Below are 19,147 nucleotides of genomic sequence, written 5' to 3'. Positions count from 1 at the left end.
ACCTAGTGCATAAGCACTGGGCTTACCATGGTTCAGATAGGCCTTCAAAGATCTGAACTTGCTGGGTAAGATAGAGCGCCATTTCTCATGCAGTCTTACCCATACTGCCAACTGCGAGTGATCCCCAAAATGTGTTGCAACCCACAGTGCCAGTGCACGGCATCAGAGCTAATTGCTATGGCCCAAAACAAGACCAGGAACAAAGTAAGCAGGGCAAATGCTCATGTTTGTTTCGTAGGGTGGCTTTATTCAGCAGTATGGACACATTCGTGCTGAATTCTGTCAATCATCAGTACAGGGCTGTTTTTCTGCATCCATTAGATTTTTTTCTTTTATACCTGCACCTGTATTATAATAGCTATACAACTATGCTTGGGATGATAGGATTCTGAATATACCAGAGAAATTTGATCTTATTAGTAAAGGTATGGTCAGGTTGTGTGCTATCTATGTTCTGTTAAAATGTTCTATTATATAGAATAACTCATTTCTTAACTAACAAATTAACCATGCCAATACACTTGCAAAGTTTTCTTGGTTGAAGGCAGATAATATTGTAAAAAAATTCATACTTTTACTTGATCTTGGGCAGAGAGGACCCAAAGAAAACTCCTTCTATTCCCTTCTATTTCAAGTGAGAGACAAACTAGAGTTAATTTGCTATATGATCTCATAACCTTAGCAAAAAAAATCTTGTCTTAATTGAGTTTTCAGAGAGTAATTTATTCAAATCAGCTTCCCAAATCCAGATCCAGATATTATGCACAAAGCTTTTTTTTTTTTTTTTTCTGAACTAATAATGTATTTTAATTAATAAGCAATGTTTTCCAGGATAGAACGCACAGAGTCTGCACAATTTATCTTCTTGTGCATTCAGTAACTTGTCGTTTATCAAAGAATCAATCCTCTTGCATCTTATTGGCAGTACATGATGTGCATTGATAGTGGACAGTGATCTATTTAATTAGCTTATTCATGTGTCTGTGTAAAAACAGGCCACAGATACCAAAACCAAGACATAACAAAAGAGCTGAGTGCATCTTCAATTACAGTATTCTCTCTATCAAGCTCTGAATTTAAATTATCTGCTCTTGAAAACACATGATGTATTCACATAGCTACAAATTAACACAGTGAAAGCTTGTTGCTTATAAATGCTGTTTAGCTCTTCAGTTCGTTTTCTTGTCTGTTTGTTTTTCTCATTCACCTTGCATCTATATCGGAGAGCCAGGATTTTATTTCAGTAAATTTTGAGTTATTCCTAATGACATTTCTAAGATCCAACCAAACTGGAGTCTGTAATGATAAAATTCTGTCAAAATCAAAATGACAGCTTTTTATACTAGCTCTAAACAGAGTAAAGGTCTGATCCCACTTATACATAATACATGTTAACTTCTTAAAACGTCAGAGAATGAAGAACAGACCTGAAGTGTGTTTAATAACTTAAGAACGGATAGAAAGATGATAAAATGCAGGAACCTGTGTAGGGTAGCATATAATCTGAGGGAGCATGAATACTGACAAATGTTTAAGCCACAACAAAGATCTCACAAGCAAATCAAATACTGAAGCTGACTTCATAACTCACTTTTTTGTTGTTGTTTGTTTCTTGAACAGTCTCATGGCTGGAATCAAATGCCAAAGTAAGCTGGAGTAACTTTTTAGTAAAGCTACACTATGGACTATCAAGTTCTCAGCTGAAACCAAGCAATGTAACGCATATATGCTAGCCTGATAGAAGCATTTTGGTAAAGGAGAAAAATCATTTCATGCCAGAAATTGTTTGGGTCCCTTCATTTATTCTTGCTTATTGAATCTTCAGATAAAATTTAACTTTATTTTGGGGGTCAGGAAAGGGGGAGGAGTAAGAGTAAGGGAAAAAGTGTTCTTGGATGAAATAATAAGAAAGGAAGAAATACTCAAGAGAGCAGATGAATGAACCTCATGTCCTTTCTCTTTTCTCTTTTCCTGGAAGAAACACAGCTAAAAGCAATGATGTTGGGAAATGTAAGTGGCTAAGTTCTATGGTATTATCAACAATATGGAAAAAATTGTTATGGAATGGTTATTTATCGAATATTGTCCAGCTCAGAAATCGTGGAGCCTGAATATCTTAGCTTCTTGTGCATTCAATAACTTGTCCTTTACCAAAGAATCAATCTTCTCATGTTTTATTGGTAGTACATGATGTGCATTGATTGTAGGTTATGATCTGTTTAATTAGCTTATTCACATGTCTTTGTTGAAAAAGTCCCCAAATAGCAAAAATAAGAAAGAGATAACTAAAAGAACAGAGAGTTTTTCTTTATTTTTACCTAACTCCATCCGTCTTTAAGTTGACTCCATCCCAGCCAGACCCAGTGCAACTTTTTAACAAAGCACTTGGAAGCATCCATTAAACTAAAATATTAACACCATGACTGAATGCAAACAATAAAAGCATACCTTCTCATATGTCCAGTCAGGAGACCATGGAATTCGTCGACTGAGAATGCCAAGAAATCCAAAAGTACAAATGGATTTAAAGAAATACAAATTACTGATTGGAAGAAATACAAATTCTAGGTTGGATATTAGGAGAAATTTCCTTACTGAAAGGATTGTGTGGCATTGGAATAGTCTGTCCAGGGAAATGGCTGAATCACCTTCCCTGGACGTCTTCAAGAAATGTGTAGACTTAGAACTTAATAGCATGGTTTAGTGGTGAACTTTAGTACTAAGATAAAGGTTGGACTAGATGGTCTTAGAGGTCTTTTCCAACCTGAGTGATGCTATGAAATTACTGGAAACTTACTCTTTGGTGATTATTGAAGTTGACTCAAACTTCAGGAAGCCAAGGAAACCCATGAAGTCCATTTAAGCTTGGGCTGGTCTAAGTTTCCATGTTTCTCACACCATTACCTTGATCAACAGGTGATTACTTTGAACAACATGACTGAATATGTGATCTTCATATAAAAGTAAAGCAAACACATTAACTTTGGTTCCAGCATATTTCTAATCGGTATCTTTCATATTTTTGACTACAGAATCCCCTTCACCTGCAAATGAGTTTAGAAAACTCATTGAGCTCTGATGCTGATGTCACTTTCTCAATCCTTGCAATGAACAACTGGTACAATTTCAGCTTGATGGTATGCCAGGAGGAGTGGAACATCACAGATTTTCTCTTCCTCACACAACAGAGCTCCAAGTTTCACCTGGGATCCATTATAAACATCACAGCAAATCTCACTTCAACCAGAGACCTTCTGAACTACCTACAGTTTTATCTGGAGAACATCAAAGAAACAACGTCTACTATGGTGATGTTTGGATGTGACATGGAAAAAACAAGGAGAATTTTTGAAATAACTACCCAGTTTGGTGTGATGCCTCCAGAACTTCACTGGATTATTGGGGATTCACAGAATGTAGAAGAACTGAGGACAGAAGGTTTGCCACTTGGTCTCATTGCTCATGGCAAGACAACACAATCAGTCTTTGAGCATTACGTTCAGGATGCAATGGAGCTGGTAGCAAGAGCTGTAGCAGCAGCCACCATGATTCAGCCTGAACTAGCTCTTCTTCCAAGCACAATGAATTGCATGGACACAGATGAAAAAAATATCACTTCAGGGCAGTACTTATCAAAGTAAGTTTTTTTTTTTCTTTTCTTTTTTATAGCTAGCATTTGTGGTATAAAATAAAGTCTTAGTTTTCTCTCCTCTTCCCACCGTTCTCCATGGCTTGGTCATAATGCTACCCTCCCTAATATGCGCATTTGTTTCAGTATTTCTTCCTACTTCATTACTGCTAGAGAAATAAACTTAAACTTAGCCACAGAGGAGATGAAGCTAGTTGTGGATGAAAACCCTGTTCCATGGCAGTAGAGATAGCATAGTAATTGTAGGATAGGTTACAGACTAAGCTCCAAAAGTATCTTGTAATTATGCCTGTGTGTTATGTCTGTGAGGCAAAAGTCAGGACTATTGTCAGATTCCCTCAGGTTTTGAGATACCTGAGAGAATACAAAACACGGTAAGAATATTTGTGCTACCAAAGTAATCACAGAATATAAAAGCAGATGTTTGCTTTCAGGCACTTGGTAGTATGCTTCCATGGGAAAGAAACAAAACAAAACAAAGAAACAAAAACAACAACAACAACAAAACACCCTTGACCGTGTCATAGGCCACTGATGCAGACCAAACCGTCTGTTGCTTGGTACAGGAGGCTTCTCTTTCAGCTTGTAAAACTAGTCCTGTAGACCACTGCACATCACTGTACTGAAGTTATTCCCAAATCCACCTGGGGACTCATGTCTACAAATATTTTGGATTTGAACATAAGGAAAAATGCATGGTTCCTTTTAAAAACAAACAAAACAGTCCTTGCTAAGTATGTGAATTCATCACCTGTTTTACATCCAGTGACTGTTGCGTATTTTTCCACCATTACACCTGCTTTTCAGTCTACAGATTTTAATAGACAGGGTTAGGATAAGAGTTCTTGAAGCTTTTGTTATTTTTGCAACTTTTTTTTTGAAATGCTATCTGAGATGTGTCTTCATGATGAAGTGGTAACAGCACTACTCAAAACACAACCACTTGAGATGTTAACAGTTCCTTAGTCAGCCCTCATCCACAACATAAGGGACAAAAAAAAAAATGATTCTGAATAGTGAAATAAGTCTTGGGAGTAATATTGCACTGCTTTGTAATATATCCACCAACTTGTGACACTAATTCTGTATCATCATTCTGTCTGTTTTAACCAGATCATACCTAATTTCCTGAAAAGTAAAACCCACAAACTGGCTTCTTGAAATACCAAATGTTTGAGGTAGTAGTGCTAGTAGGACAGACATTTTGAGGATTAAGGAAGAGACAAAGAGAAAGAAAAGCAAGATCAAAGCTCTGTTATGTATTCCTGCATAGTATTTCTACATCATTGTTTATTCAAAAAAATATTACCTATCACATCAACATTGACTGCTGTAACTCTTGTGTTATTTTGGGAGACAAAATGCAATTTCACATCTATGAAATTTCAAGTCCCTTCATCTCACTAAAGATATTGTGGAAAAGAAAAAAGGGTCAGAGGGTGGGTAGAAATCTGTCCTTACAAGGAATGACTGAATAGGCTGGGAAAAGAGACAGCTTATGGGGTTAGTGATAGAGGTCTACAAAATCACTAATGGAGTGGAGGTAGTAGACAGAGATAAATGATTCATCGTCTTTTTGCCTAAAAGAAGCAAGGGCAGCATGTGAAGATGAAGTCAGAAAGGTTCAAAACAAATCAAAAGCAGCAATTCATACCACAGTACAGTGGTACAGTACAGTACAGCCAGTACACCTGTAAGGTTTCTGGCAAAACTTCAACAAACACTAGCATCTTAACTAGGTTCAAGTGTAAGGCTGAATAAAATGCCTGGAAGAGAGAACAGAGGAAGGGACACCACACAGACAACTTGCAACAGGTTCTGGAACTCAAAATGGTTGGAAACCAGATCATTAGAAGAAAATGTCATATGCTTGGCCTGCTTTTCCCTAGGCATCTGCTTGTGGACCCTATTAAAGACAAAATAACAGGTTAGATAAACCCCTGGCCTGAAGCACTGCAGCTGCTTTTGTAGCGTGTAAGTGAGGCAGATTCCTGATGGCCAGAACCGATGTATTTGAGTTAGCAGCATACCTATTAATTCACCCTTGTAACAGTGATTCCTGAGTCATGATGCACTGATGAGCGTCTCAACAGTGACCAACCCTCTCAATTTCACGGTTGCATTTAGGCGATCGTTGCCCTTCAAAAGTCAACATTTTTATCTGGTGCATAACTGAGTATTTATTTACATGTGCATTTCTCTGCCTGAGCTGATCCACGTGCTTCAATACATAGCCTTGGGGCTGTGGTGGTGGGGATGGAGAAGGTGCAGAGGTACAGGCCTTCACCACCATGGCTGCCGTGTGCAGAGAAGCAGCAGGCCCACAGGCTGGCCCGCCTGGCACCTGGGCTTTTGTGGCCAGTGCTGTGCTTGTACTCTGGCATTGGAGACATTTAAATGTCACCCGAGAGCAGAATAATGACAGTGAATGAGACCAAGATCTGCTCCGTGGCAAAACATGCTTTTATTGATATAGGTATTGATATGGAGATACACACAGTTAAAGACTGTGCTGCTATAAATCTCCATCCTTAATTTCTCTCATGACAAGGTTGATTCCCTCATCCATTCCTGTCTGCTCATGGGAGCATCCTTTTTGGCAGAATGAGATACTAAAATTTCAAAGCCTCATCTTGTCTTTATAGCTCGAACTAGACTTGCATCTTTAATTTGCCTTCTTGGGTAATTTCACCAGCCTGCTATTTGCCTGCCTGTTCTGACTCTTACTTTCTAGTAAATTTTCTAAGAAAGATATAGAATGACCCAGCCATCAAGCTTGAGAGAAAATGAAATTGTTAAATTAAGTCATTCTTAAAAGTACTACAAAGATGTCTCTTCTGGAGTGTGGTAGTACTACTGAAGTTGTAATGAGCAGTTCTTACAGCAAAGCACATTAAAAACAGGAATAAAGGTGAAAAGAGCAACTGGCACACTTCGGACTGCTTGGTCAAACTGAAGAGATTATAGTAAAGCTTTGAGACAGCAGTCAGCCTGCCAGTGTAATCATCAACTCACAGATACTGACACATCAAGGAAATTAATTAATTGAAGATCTGTCCCTTCACCTTTTGAAACCTGTACACATCGTCTTTCCTTACAAATCTGTCCATAGCCCTACTGAAAAGGACCAGTTCTGGAATTTCCAATGTGTCTATGTAATACTCAGCACTTGCAATTCCACAAATTTTCATACTAGAGACTGCTGGCCTAAATAATGTAGTCACATCCTCTTACCTATTTTGTAAGTTACTGAGTTTTTCCATGAAGCCCCTGGCATGAGTTTCACTAGTACAGCATATGAAAATGATTAGCAGCCTTAGCCACTCACATATATAACAACATGTTGTTAAAATGTATTTCCCACATGGTTCCCCTCATTTATTTTGATTAATGTCCTGTCACTACCAAAAATATATAGCATGCAAATGAGTTGCAAAAGTAAGCCACTACCTTGATAAGGTAGCAAAGTCATACATTTAAATGCTACTAAATCTCTCAGGTAAATGCTTCTAACACAATTCAACTACAGGATAGGTACCGAGTGCTTGGTTTACTCTCATGGGCACGCTTATTTCTACACTGAAAGTCAGAGAACACAGTGCATAAATTTCACAGTTCTCATCTTACCTGTACAAAATAAATCTAAGGCATTATTCCATAGCTTCATCTACTCCCAAAACACCTGGTCTGCAGCTTTCTAATATCCAGGTTGTGCTGCTGCAATGGAAATGTGGGGCCAAATTCATCAGAACTTTGCTAATTTATTCCCCTTGGGAATTTGTTTCCCTCAATTTTGGCATTTTGTGAATTGCTAGCACTATTTTCAACACTATTTCTTTCATAATTTTATGCACAGGCACATCTACACATTCAGTTATTGTCATAGTGATGACCTCAGCATATAAGCCCAGCAAGGCTTGTTAGGAGGAAATTGCTCATTTTTTTACAAAGACTGAGAAGGAGAGATAGAAAACAGAAAAGTTAATGGCTACGTAAACCCTTCTTTAGTGCTTGGGATTGCCTTCTTCTGTAGATGTTGTCTTGATAATGTTTACATGCATGAGCATGCACAAACACAGTTAAATACAAAATGCAGGCTGGGAGGAAAACACCAGTCAAACAGTGGCAGAGACCACTGGTTAATGAAGTTGCAGTATCATTTAGCTAACGCTAGACTAAATGGTAAAGATTTTTAAAATGTGATTAACATTTATGCATCAGTCCTGTATACAAACACCTACATGCATTTTTAGGCATAATTCTCAGACTCAGGTAACACATGTACAGTAGCTTTTGACAGTGTTGGCTGTGTAATCATTCTCCAAACTCAACACACTCAAAATAGGCTGCATAAGAAGAGTTTCAGAGCCATCTCCGAAAAGGTTCTCACACAACTAACACTCAAAACTATATTATTCAGTTTCTTAAATTTGCTCTTTGCTGAGGGCAAAAAAATTGTATGATCTGAACACATATGCAGTTTTGACTGCTGAAAATCCATCAAAATTCACCAAAAGTCATCAAAACAAATGCTGCAGTCCAGTCAGAAGCATGCATGCACAAACAGTTGCTATGTATTTATCCTTTTCGAATCAATTTCAGGTTAGTTTTTTTCCCCCTCTAGCTATTGATAAACAATTAACACCACTTAAAGGTTATGTCTTGTCTATTGAGGCTGGAATGACAACTTTAGCCTTTATACTTCTTTCAATACTCGCTTTCATCCAATTCCCAGAGCTAATGTGACGTGTTATATTCTACTATGACAGCTAAATAGTCTGTCTTCTGAATGCTTCTTACTGAAAAAAATACTTGCTTCACTTACCTTACACCATATTAGCAGCATTAGCTGCATTTTAAAATCCAGATTGGTTCACTTCAGAGTTCTTGAAATCTGTTGACAGCATTTCAGTAGCCTCTATTACATAAACTAGATCTTACTGAAATTGTAAGATTTTTCTTGGAAGGACATTTCATCATTTCCATCCTTCCATTTTCATACATATTTTTGTCTAGGAAACTGACACTGATCTGGTGAGTTCAGCAGAGAATTAACCTGTTTCATTTCCTTATGGAGGAAAGATAACTGAAAAAAAAAGCTAATTTGTCACCCATTTTTTTCTAATAGGCAAATAGAATATCGTTTCTGAAGAGTTTCCATTTACATTACCTAAAATATGCAGGAGAGAGAGCATTCCCAGTTACTTTAATCATAAATTAAGTGGCTTATTCATTGTGCCACAGGAAAGCTATGAATTATCTAGGTGTTCAACTGGATTTCCTAATCTAGTCCTTTAAACATAAATTCATGGTGTCTGCATATGGCTTGGGATGTCTGCTTCTGATTACTCTGCTTTCTCCCCCCAACAGGTTTTTAGCTAACACAACATTTGATGGCCTCAGTGGCCACATTAAGGTGAAAGGCTCCTCCGTTGTTAGCTCAGAAAACAACTTCTTCATCTGGAATCTGCAGCATGACCCTGTTGGGAACCCAATGTGGACTCGTCTGGGGAGCTGGCAAGAAGGAAAGATAGTCATGGACTATGGGATATGGCCAGAACAAGCCCAGAGACATAAAAATCACATGCAACACCCCACCCGGTTGCACCTCAGAGTGGTAACTCTCATTGAGCATCCATTTGTCTTTACAAGAGATGTAGATGATGAAGGTCTTTGCCCAGCAGGGCAGCTGTGCCTGGATCCTTTGACCAATGATTCAGCTGTGCTGGATAACCTGTTTGAAACCCTTCAAGGAGGAAATGACACCGTTCCGATTGAGCTGAAGAAGTGCTGCTATGGCTACTGCATTGACCTGCTGGAGAAACTGGCTGAGGATATGAACTTTGATTTTGATTTGTATATTGTTGGTGATGGAAAGTATGGAGCCTGGAAGAACGGCCACTGGACAGGACTGGTGGGAGACCTTCTTTCGGGGACAGCTCATATGGCAGTGACATCGTTTAGCATTAACACTGCTCGCAGCCAAGTGATTGATTTCACCAGCCCTTTCTTTTCAACCAGCTTGGGCATCTTGGTGAGGACCAAAGACACCGCAGCTCCAATTGGAGCCTTTATGTGGCCACTTCACTGGACTATGTGGCTGGGGATATTTGTCGCTCTGCACATCACAGCTATATTCCTCACCTTATATGAATGGAAAAATCCTTTTGGGATGACCCCCAAGGGAAGGAACAGGAACAAAGTCTTCTCTTTCTCATCTGCTCTGAATGTCTGCTATGCGATCTTGTTTGGAAGAACAGCTGCCATCAAACCTCCCAAGTGCTGGACTGGAAGATTTTTAATGAATCTATGGGCTATTTTCTGTCTGTTTTGTTTGTCCACATACACAGCCAACCTAGCTGCTGTCATGGTAGGAGAGAAGATCTATGAAGAGCTTTCTGGAATACATGACCCAAAGGTAAAGCATGTCTGTTGTTATTAACTCAGCCTTTTCTTCTTCCTAGTTGAAATTCACTGCTGCACAGTTTATGGTTTCTAATAAAATCAGAAAGCAACCTGTCTGCAAAACAGCAGTTACACTACAGTTAATGATCATCTGATGTCATTTCAGTAGAAACGTCCACTGAGAGATCTTTAAATACCCATAGAAGTGTAGGGGTTGATTTCAAAGATCTGTGGTAAGGAAGGTGGTCAAGGATTTTGTTTTTGCTCACTGCAGAGATGATAAGTGGCTTCTATATGCAGATTCAGGGTTAGATTTCAGTTCCAAAGTCTCATTGGCTGCGGTTGTTTTGATCAGTTGGCTGATTTGGGTCATTCAGAGATTTACTCAACCACGCACACAGCACGGATATAAAACCACTGGTGTTCTAGGTAGGGTTTTGTTAGTATTTCAGAGGTCCTAACAGTACTTACAAGGGCATTACTGGCAAAATTCCCCATGAATGCTAAATCAAATGGAGAAGAACTGAAATTGTTTGAAAAATCCTACCTTCTGCATCAAAACAGTGAGATTCACTTCATGAGTAGTCAAACATTTGATTTGCAATGTCATACTGGGAACTGTACACTGGAGGGAATGGATTATGTAGTAGACAACTTGCCTGCAAATAGCTCAGAAAAACATAGCAGGAAAGCAAGGAAAAATGCAAAATCAGGAATGTTCACACCTGCTCTCTCCCTCAATCCCAAGGGGGGTGAAGCAAATTTTGGTTGGAATTTAAGTCTCAGCCAAATTCCCCAGTCCAATAATTTTAAAAGACTATTCTGATTTTATTTGCCACAAAGTAATGGTCATGAATAAGAGAGAGCAGAAGGGTTTATGCAAAGAGTTGAAGGCTGCAGGTGACACAAGAGCAGGCATCCTCTTCGATTGTGTCTGGGGAGCAGGATGACAACAGCAAATTTTCCTTGTTTGTTTGGTGCTTTCTCCAGAAAAAGTGTGATTCATGGTATTGTTCACAATTTTATACTCATGACTTAACTGCTGGTTAAGTCATAGCTATAGATATGGATAGCTACGAAACTATCTCCCACTAGTCTCAGGTAGCTGAACTAAATACAACATTGTACCACTAGAATAAGTCACCTCAAGAATGCAAGAACTGATCATTTATTTTACTTTCATAAATTTTGAAATTAAAGGTTATATATGTCCCTCCGAGCTCCATCTTTTATGTTAGTGATATTTTGCATTCAGACTGATGACCATTCAGTTTTGACTTTGTGATTATGAATTCTGACTCACTTCTTCCAACATAATCTAGATCCTTTCTTTCAGTAATATTTTAAACAAAGAACAGAATTTTCTATGGTTGGCCTAAGGCACTCTGATCTATGACTTAAACCAAGTTTCTATTAATAATCCCCCTTTTTCCTCCCAGAAAAATGTCATATATTCTACATCCATAAGTTCGTTAAGCCTCGAAACTGCTGAAATCATGTGTATGTTTTATTCAGAGGATTCTGAGTGAGTAAATGAGAGCCTTTCAGTCATTGTTGTGTAAGCCATAACATGGACTTGAAAATTAGGTTAGTCTTGCTCTTTGCATGAGCATTACCTCCATCAAATCAAATCACATCAGATTACATCCTATTTTTCTGCATCATTATTGTGACCACACATGGAATTCCTAAGAGAGATATTGGGAAATTTCTGCAATTTTAAGAAGATGAAATTATTTTAAAGCTGCATGGTAAAACTTCTCCATCAGGTTACAAAATTGGGCACAGAGTATTGAAGCATACTGGGAACTGCAAACATGGGTCCTAGGCCTGAATAAAACAACGTTGACTGATGGTTTGGGGTTAATCACCTCAGTGATCCCAGTAAATCAGTGGCATTATTAGCCTTTTCTAGACAGCCATTTCTCTGCTTCATGAAACAAAGCTCAGCTTCTGAATAGTTACCAGTTTCCAATGTAGGAGTAAAACAAGTAGATTTTATGGGAGAAGATCACCTTATGTGACATGAACTGCAAAATAGTTTCAGGTATTTCATTCATGCATTTGCCTCTGAAGTCTTAGTGTGTAAGAGCAGTTATAATAGAAAATGCACTGTTTTAACCTCTTCTCACACAAAGCCTGAGCTGTACCTTTTCAAAGTGCTCTCTAATGTGTAAAGCTTAGGCTTAGGAGATGTTTGCAGCACAGCAGTTGTAGACGTACACCCACAAGTTTAGTTAGTTCCTTAAAATCATTTTTACACGATTTGAATATTTTACCCTTTTTCAGATTTGCTTGCCTCTTTTTTTTTTTTTTTTGAAAAAGATGGCAACAGGATGCAAAAATAATCTTTTTAATATCAATGTGCTTTTAAACATTCTCCTACTGCTCTCTATATAGGTATGCCTTTGTACTGTGCTTTTGAAAAGTATTTAAAAAACAAAGCCCAAAATAGATGAGCAACCTTCTTGAGTTGATATAAAACATACAATTTCTCTAAGCTGGCAGTCACAAACAGTAAATCCCATCTGAGACTGAAAAAGTTTGGGAAAAACTGAGTCTTTGTCAAGATGAGAAACCTGGTATCTAAAGTCAGTATTTCCAGGAGTATATATACTCTTTCTTTTCTGCTTAAAAATAAACAACATCTGCCTTTCTAGAAAAACACAAATTACAGCAGTGATGTTTAATTGGACCGAGCAGTACAGTGTTCAGCAAGTGCTCGGTACAGTTATGCAAAGGAGATGTGGTCCTGTCTGTGCTGCTGGAGTTTCAAAGGTACAACCTCGTCATTAGAAATAACAGAAAATGAAGTCAACAGAGATCTTAGGGATCTCTCAACCAGACCTTCAAATCTTACACAATTTAGACCATCATCTCTTCCCAGTGCAAACCAGCAGACATGTCTTTTGGGGAAGAAACATTCACTTGAATACATTTTCAGGCCGCTGTTTGAGCGGAAGAAGACAGCTGCAAGGATGAATGTGCTGTTTACCCGGGTGAAAGTTGCTGCAGTGCCTTTATCCCCCATCTGAAGCATCTGAAGCAGCAGACCACTTTCAACACCATGTGCCAAATAAGTTTAAAAGCTTGCTTGCATATAGAAGATAGAGACAGAAAAAAGCATTTTATTTGGGTCATTTTATACTGCTTTCATCCCTTCTCTCATTTGAATCCCAGGTGCTTATTTCAGTTGTTCTTCTAATGTCACATCTTTGGATGCACAAAAAAATTATGGCATTCCTCTTTTTCAGACTGCTTGGCAGACTGTGTATCTGTTGTGTAAACTCGACTTCTGTACAAGCTCGGTTTTTCAGCCTACAAGCACGCAAACCAGCAGGCTGCCTTTGAGCTGGTCTGGTCATTTGTCCTGCCTACCTGTCACGGCCTGGAAGACAGCTGGCACGATTCCTGACATCTCCCCCATCTGCTTACCACCTTGTTTATTTCATAGCTCCTTAGGCCCTTGACATTGTGATCGGTCTTAGCTGAAGAAGCCACCCACTGCCCGAAGTTTTTATCCTTCGCTGGTGCCAATGCACATTTTTACAGTGGCAAGACCGGGTTGCAGAAGGTAACACATTAAAACTGACTGCTGCTAGAGCAGCACCGAGGTATGCAGAGGGGGACAGATGAGTCCGGCTGTTGTCTGTTTCCCTACTGAAAGGCATTCGTTCCTCTGTGACTGCATTACAGACCGACAGCAGCATGCTGAGTATGCAGCTGGCAGCCACAGGCGGAGCGGAGAAGGGGCACAGTGATAAGCAAGGGGCTCTGGGTACAAAAAAGAGAATTTGCTGCCAGGCTGCTTCAGAATCATGTATTCTTATGGCTGTTGTGTCTTTTATTCAGTTTTGTGACAAGCCCAGATATTTTACATCTTAGTTTCTAGAATGGTTTCTATAAAGGGATACCATCTGCTTGCAAGTGATCTAGGTCTCGGTGCCACGGGCAGGGAAAAGAGATTTTCTGTAAGTACATAGGCAGTCACAGCGCCTTTCTTTGCCCAGCAACTCTTTAGAATAAGGCCTGGATCCAGTTTGACTCCTCACTGTCAAATCCCCAAATGAAGTTCTGGTATACAGGCTCTCCCCAGGGAGCAGGGATTGTCAGTGGCAAGTTTTGAAGCAGGGACTTTGCTTGCAGGCTTCTAATGCAAGATCCTATGTTGGAAATGCACAGTAAAAGTCAGGAGCATATTGAGTAGTCCAGATAACCTGAGGCAAAATGACTGTGGAAGCCCAGAGGACAGAAGACACATTTCAAACATGCCAACAAGAAAGCATACAGCAGCAGAAGCTGAAGGGCTGGACAGACTTTCCAGGAGGTGGTCCATCACCTGGCCTCTCTTTCTGCTAATAAAGGTGTCCTTCAACCGTATAATGAGATTTTCAGGCATTATCCTACCATTGGCACAGATGTAGCAGCTGTAAGTTCTTCTTTGCCAAACTGAGGGTTCACTATAGCATCTACGTCTGTTAATTTAGCATGGCTATGTTTTGGTCTGTCTGGATAACTTTGTCTTCAAACACTATGGCAATGGCAAAGTTACTTTCCGCTTTGTAATTTGACATTAAATATCATGCCTATTGAGACTCATTTAACAAAAAGTGCTATGCTTGCCTGTGAATCCCACCATCAGTAATTTTCTTGTGTTATCTCACCTAACTTCACATGTCCACAGTGGAGACATTGTGGGTGATTTACTTAGTCTAGTATGCTTTCACTATTAGTTGGGAGAGGCAGGCACATCTGGCTGAGTCCTATGTTGAAGATGCTTTGGGATGAGATCACCCAGACCCTGAAATTATCTGCTTTTCTCCTTCATGCATGATGGTGATGGAGCATATCTCACAAACGCTGTAGAGTCCCCAAGGAATACACTTCAGACACCCACAATCACTCTGACAAGCCCCATCTGGCATGTCCTTCGAGACACCTTGGCGTGCTTTGGAATTAATCCTCAGAAATATCTGATGCTGTCTTCCAGAAATCTCCAATCCACTGCCGTGCCACCAGAACACCTGCTTTTATGAGCTGTCCATCTGTTTATTACAAGACTAAGCACTTTGAATAATCCAAACAAGAGATACTGTTATTCAGGAATTCAATGCTTACGATCACCTGGCTTTTCATTTCTAAATTTAAAATGTAAAATGCGAGGGTGCAAAGTCTCACATCTTGATTTATGAAAATCTAAGTTAATTTAGAGGCTTTATGGTTATGATTGTATCAGCTGAAAACTCATTGTTACATGTAGTGTTAAAACAATCCAGAAATACCAACTGGTAAGTAACTGCAGATGAGATTTAGCAATATCAAACCACAGAAAAGGAAAGCTCCAGCCACTTTATAGGCCTTTTTCACAGTTAGAGGCATGAGCCAAACAATATTGCATTTAATGAGATTTTCCTCTGAGTCCAACAAGCTTTAGAGTGAGGCCATAACTGTTATGCATTTATTGATAAATTTTCTTCCTGAAAAAAAGAAGTCTTGTAAGAATTACACCAACACAAATGCACTTAAATGCTGCTGTGGTCTTTCACTGCATCAGCCTAAGAGGAATCATTATCAGGAGTGCTATTTACACTGCTATGTATTAAATATATAATGAAACAGCAAGTATTTAAATATGCATTAAATGCATTAAATTGTATGGCAAAAAACAATCAACAACCTCAGAGGAGTTAACAGAAATCTTATTGCTCCCGTGGGGTTTTTTATCTGTCCAGGACTGCATGATTCATTTCTTTTCAGAGTTACAAGAAGTTGGCTGCAATGTCTAGAGAGCATAAATTTCTGTGCGGGAAGTTACTGGACATGGGAAGGTCATGACTGACAGCACCACAGCCTACTAATTAGTGTATGGTGCCTCTCTGAGTATTAATGAGTCAGTGAAGGATTTGAACTCAGGAGGACTTTTTATGTCATGGACACCAGACAAAATGAAAAAAATATCAAATGAAAGAGAAATTAAGTACGAAACTGAAGAGTCGGAATGAAGAACAGGCATTGCAGACTAATCTCATATGGACATGAAGGACACCTGCAATGTATGGAGGTGAAATCTTGGCTTCTTTATCTCCCCCATGCAGTTTATGGTGGTTAAAAGTTAACTTGTTTAGCTTCCCTATCACCTTGTTAAAGATTTCTCCTAAAGTTATGGCTTTGAAGGTTCAGAATCTGGATAGTTTGGATTTTTTCCATGTTGATATCCAATGTAGCAGACAGTGCACTGCCCCATTCTCCAAATCCAAGTCTCCTTTCTCTTCAAAACCTATTTTTTTGTGCCTTTTTGCCAACAGTCATCCTTGTGGTATCTTTGCCTATTATCCCCTGCTGCTCCTGGTCTTCCTCTACATAGAATGATTTGTTCTGTCACCCACTGTCTTGAGTGCTCTTTACCTCACCTTGCTGTTTGATCCAAAGCAGATAGGCAACAGGGTGGAAGAGAGGAATTCCTGCTGTCTTCATTCCTCTTGAAGAACATTGTGAAGGTTGTTCTTTCAGCACCAGAAAGAATTAAGGTCTTCTAGGATTTTCCCAGCCAGTGATCTTCACATCAGTTTCTTACTCTCAATCTGCAATGTACCTGTATGTCACGTCATTTAAAAGCAATGAAAGTAAGCCCACGACTAGAAAAAGCAGCTGCATCGTAGATGAGGCTGAGACCCCTGCAAGAAATAAAGCAAGCAGATGAAGATGAGGAGAAGGTGCTGCTGAAGTAATTGGCAAAGAACAGAGGACAGAGAAGACACATAAGGTTGATCTTATCTCCTGGCAGATGGAGGATCATTGTACAGCTGACTTAGCAGCATGAAGGAAATTTATTATTGTTCACAGCCATTGTGATCTATAAAAGCACACCTGGGTACCAGCAATTCCTAATGATAGAAGTCCTCAGTCAGCACCAGCACTGCTGGATTTCAGGGATGCCAAGAGGTCAAGCCCCCTGGAAAGAATCATAGTTCTCATTGAATACAATGAGATTTGACTGAACACCAGGTAAAGTCAAGTAGTGTTGTCCATATCTCACTGTGCAAGAGGCCAAGGCATCTAAATGACCCCATCTTTTTTCTTTTAGTCTTTGTGCTTCACACATGCTTCATTGTTCAAAATTGATTCCAAGAAGAAAAACAAAAGCCCAAAACATTTAGTTTCAACATTGGATCTACTGATAACTAAGGACTCCCTCTGATTTACTGTCATTTGATGCTTTTGAAAAAAGAGCTGATAGCAGATAACGTTTTTGAGAAATTAGAGTTGTGCTGGTAGACAGTTCCACAGTCAGTGATTGGAAAGCTCTGGTGTCCCTAGAGGCAAAGTGTTAATCACATTAATTTCTTGTAACTAGTGACCCATTTGCAACATGAAACTGCTGCCTGTTCCTTTCCCAGAAGCTACAGAGCACAAACCCTACCCTTCAAGCTTAGGCAGTGCCACTGCAGAGGACAGAGTTCATGCTCTGGCACCTGGGGGACAAGTGCCAGAGGGCAGGAGGACTGGCAGGATGTCTCTGATCGACCAGCAACAGCTGGAGCAGGAGGATTTAGTAAGAAAAATGATTTGAAAGACACTTGTTTTGAAGCTTGGGGGTGTTCCCTTCCAGACCTTGGCTGATACTAGAGAGCTCTTCGGCAGTTTTTCGTCAGCAAACCTGAAACCCAGGATGGAAGGCCAAGAGGGACTATTTAACCAGAAAACTCCGATGTATCTTTGATACTGAACACATATTCAGCCAAGCAGCATTCTTTCTCTTCTGATTTGGAAAGGACTTCACCTTAAAGCAGCATTAGCTCTGTTTACAGGTGGGAGGTGGAAGAACACCGTAGGTGAAGTGGCAGTCTGGAGCATTTTTATGGCTGCTTTGTGCTGCTGAAGTACAGCTGGAACCAGTGATCTATTGTCTGTTGGGAATTACATCCCTTTTTTTCCCTTCAGTCTATCAATTTTGCCTGTAACTATTACACATACTATCTTGCAGTTCTCAACTCTCCTAGAATAAATCCCAGCTGAAAGATCCCACTGTCCAGAAAAAAGTGCTATTAAAAACAGAGATAAGCACACCCAGAAGTTTATATTCACCACCATTCTGTTCTTATGAATCTTATTGCACTAAGACACTGCCCAGCATCTCAATCAGCAAAACAATCCTTGGAAATTAATACCTTTGCAGACCAGAATGCCCAGTTTCACCCCTTAGCAATGCAACTTCTGTGGCACACAGAGGAGCAAAGCAGTTTTTAATTAATTCTTAGCACTCACACAAGGAGTATCAGTAAAGAAGCTTTGTATTTTTAAACAGAGATCTTAGATTTTTTTTCATACACACTTAGGTTGAAATACAGGAGAATAAACTCTCAGTATTGGACTGTGCATTGGTTCGCAGATTGAAACTGCTCATTGACTTCAATGCAGCTGTAAAGATTTATGCCAGCTAATGACCTAGCTGAGTTGGATTCTAAGTGACAGGATTTTAACAAAATTTGACATTATCCTGGCAAGCCAAGAATCAGCTCCACTGACACTTCTTGCAATAGAGAAAGGAAAGCAAGCTTTCAGATGTATCCTGCATGCACCATCTCCTGGAGTCCCTGGGAACATCTCCACATCCCAAGCCTGAACACATGGGACAGCTTCTGAACAAAGCTTACACTTCCAGAAGTTCAGCTGTGAATTTTCATCTGCTAAAATTTGAAATTCATGTGCTTCACTATGAATAATTTTCTTTTCTTTCATCCTTCTCTGCACCCCATAAATATTCACAAGAGTTTAGCTTTCAAAAATTCTTGCAGATAAGTCGGGAAAAGCCCATGAACATAGTTCTACTTTGTTTTTAATTTTGTTTGTTTTGTTCTTTTTACCCTGAAACTTTGCTTGGCATTAGCAATTGAATTTCTTCTATCAGTGGGCCATGAGAAATCTATTAGCAGGTAGGCGACCACTTAAAAGTTTAGGTTAAGGAAGGCAAAATAAAAAGCTACTGATTCATAAAGGCTCGTTGCGAAACAGACTCTAAAAGCATGTCAGCCCTTCACAGCAGAGCAGACCACTTAATGCCACCACACTCCAGCAGATAACAACCAAAACTGA

The 19,147-nt window shown here is 39.4% G+C and overlaps 1 protein-coding gene across 1 annotated transcript in view; it reads left to right on the top strand.

The window, feature by feature from the left end:
• GRIN3A (glutamate ionotropic receptor NMDA type subunit 3A) overlaps positions 1 to 19,147 on the top strand; it is a 72,378-nt gene that overhangs the window by 28,637 nt on the left and 24,594 nt on the right. Inside the window, exons 2-3 of the mRNA XM_040540393.1 lie at positions 3,033 to 3,637; positions 9,020 to 10,067. Of these exons, the coding sequence (XP_040396327.1) occupies positions 3,033 to 3,637; positions 9,020 to 10,067 (1,653 nt within the window). The remainder of the gene's footprint in view (positions 1 to 3,032; positions 3,638 to 9,019; positions 10,068 to 19,147) is intronic.

This window comes from Cygnus olor, chromosome Z (genome assembly GCF_009769625.2).
Source record: "Cygnus olor isolate bCygOlo1 chromosome Z, bCygOlo1.pri.v2, whole genome shotgun sequence".
In the NCBI taxonomy this organism is placed as follows: Eukaryota; Metazoa; Chordata; class Aves; order Anseriformes; family Anatidae; genus Cygnus; species Cygnus olor.
Note: the sequence above shows the minus strand (reverse complement) of the source record. Positions and strands in the feature narration are given on the sequence as shown.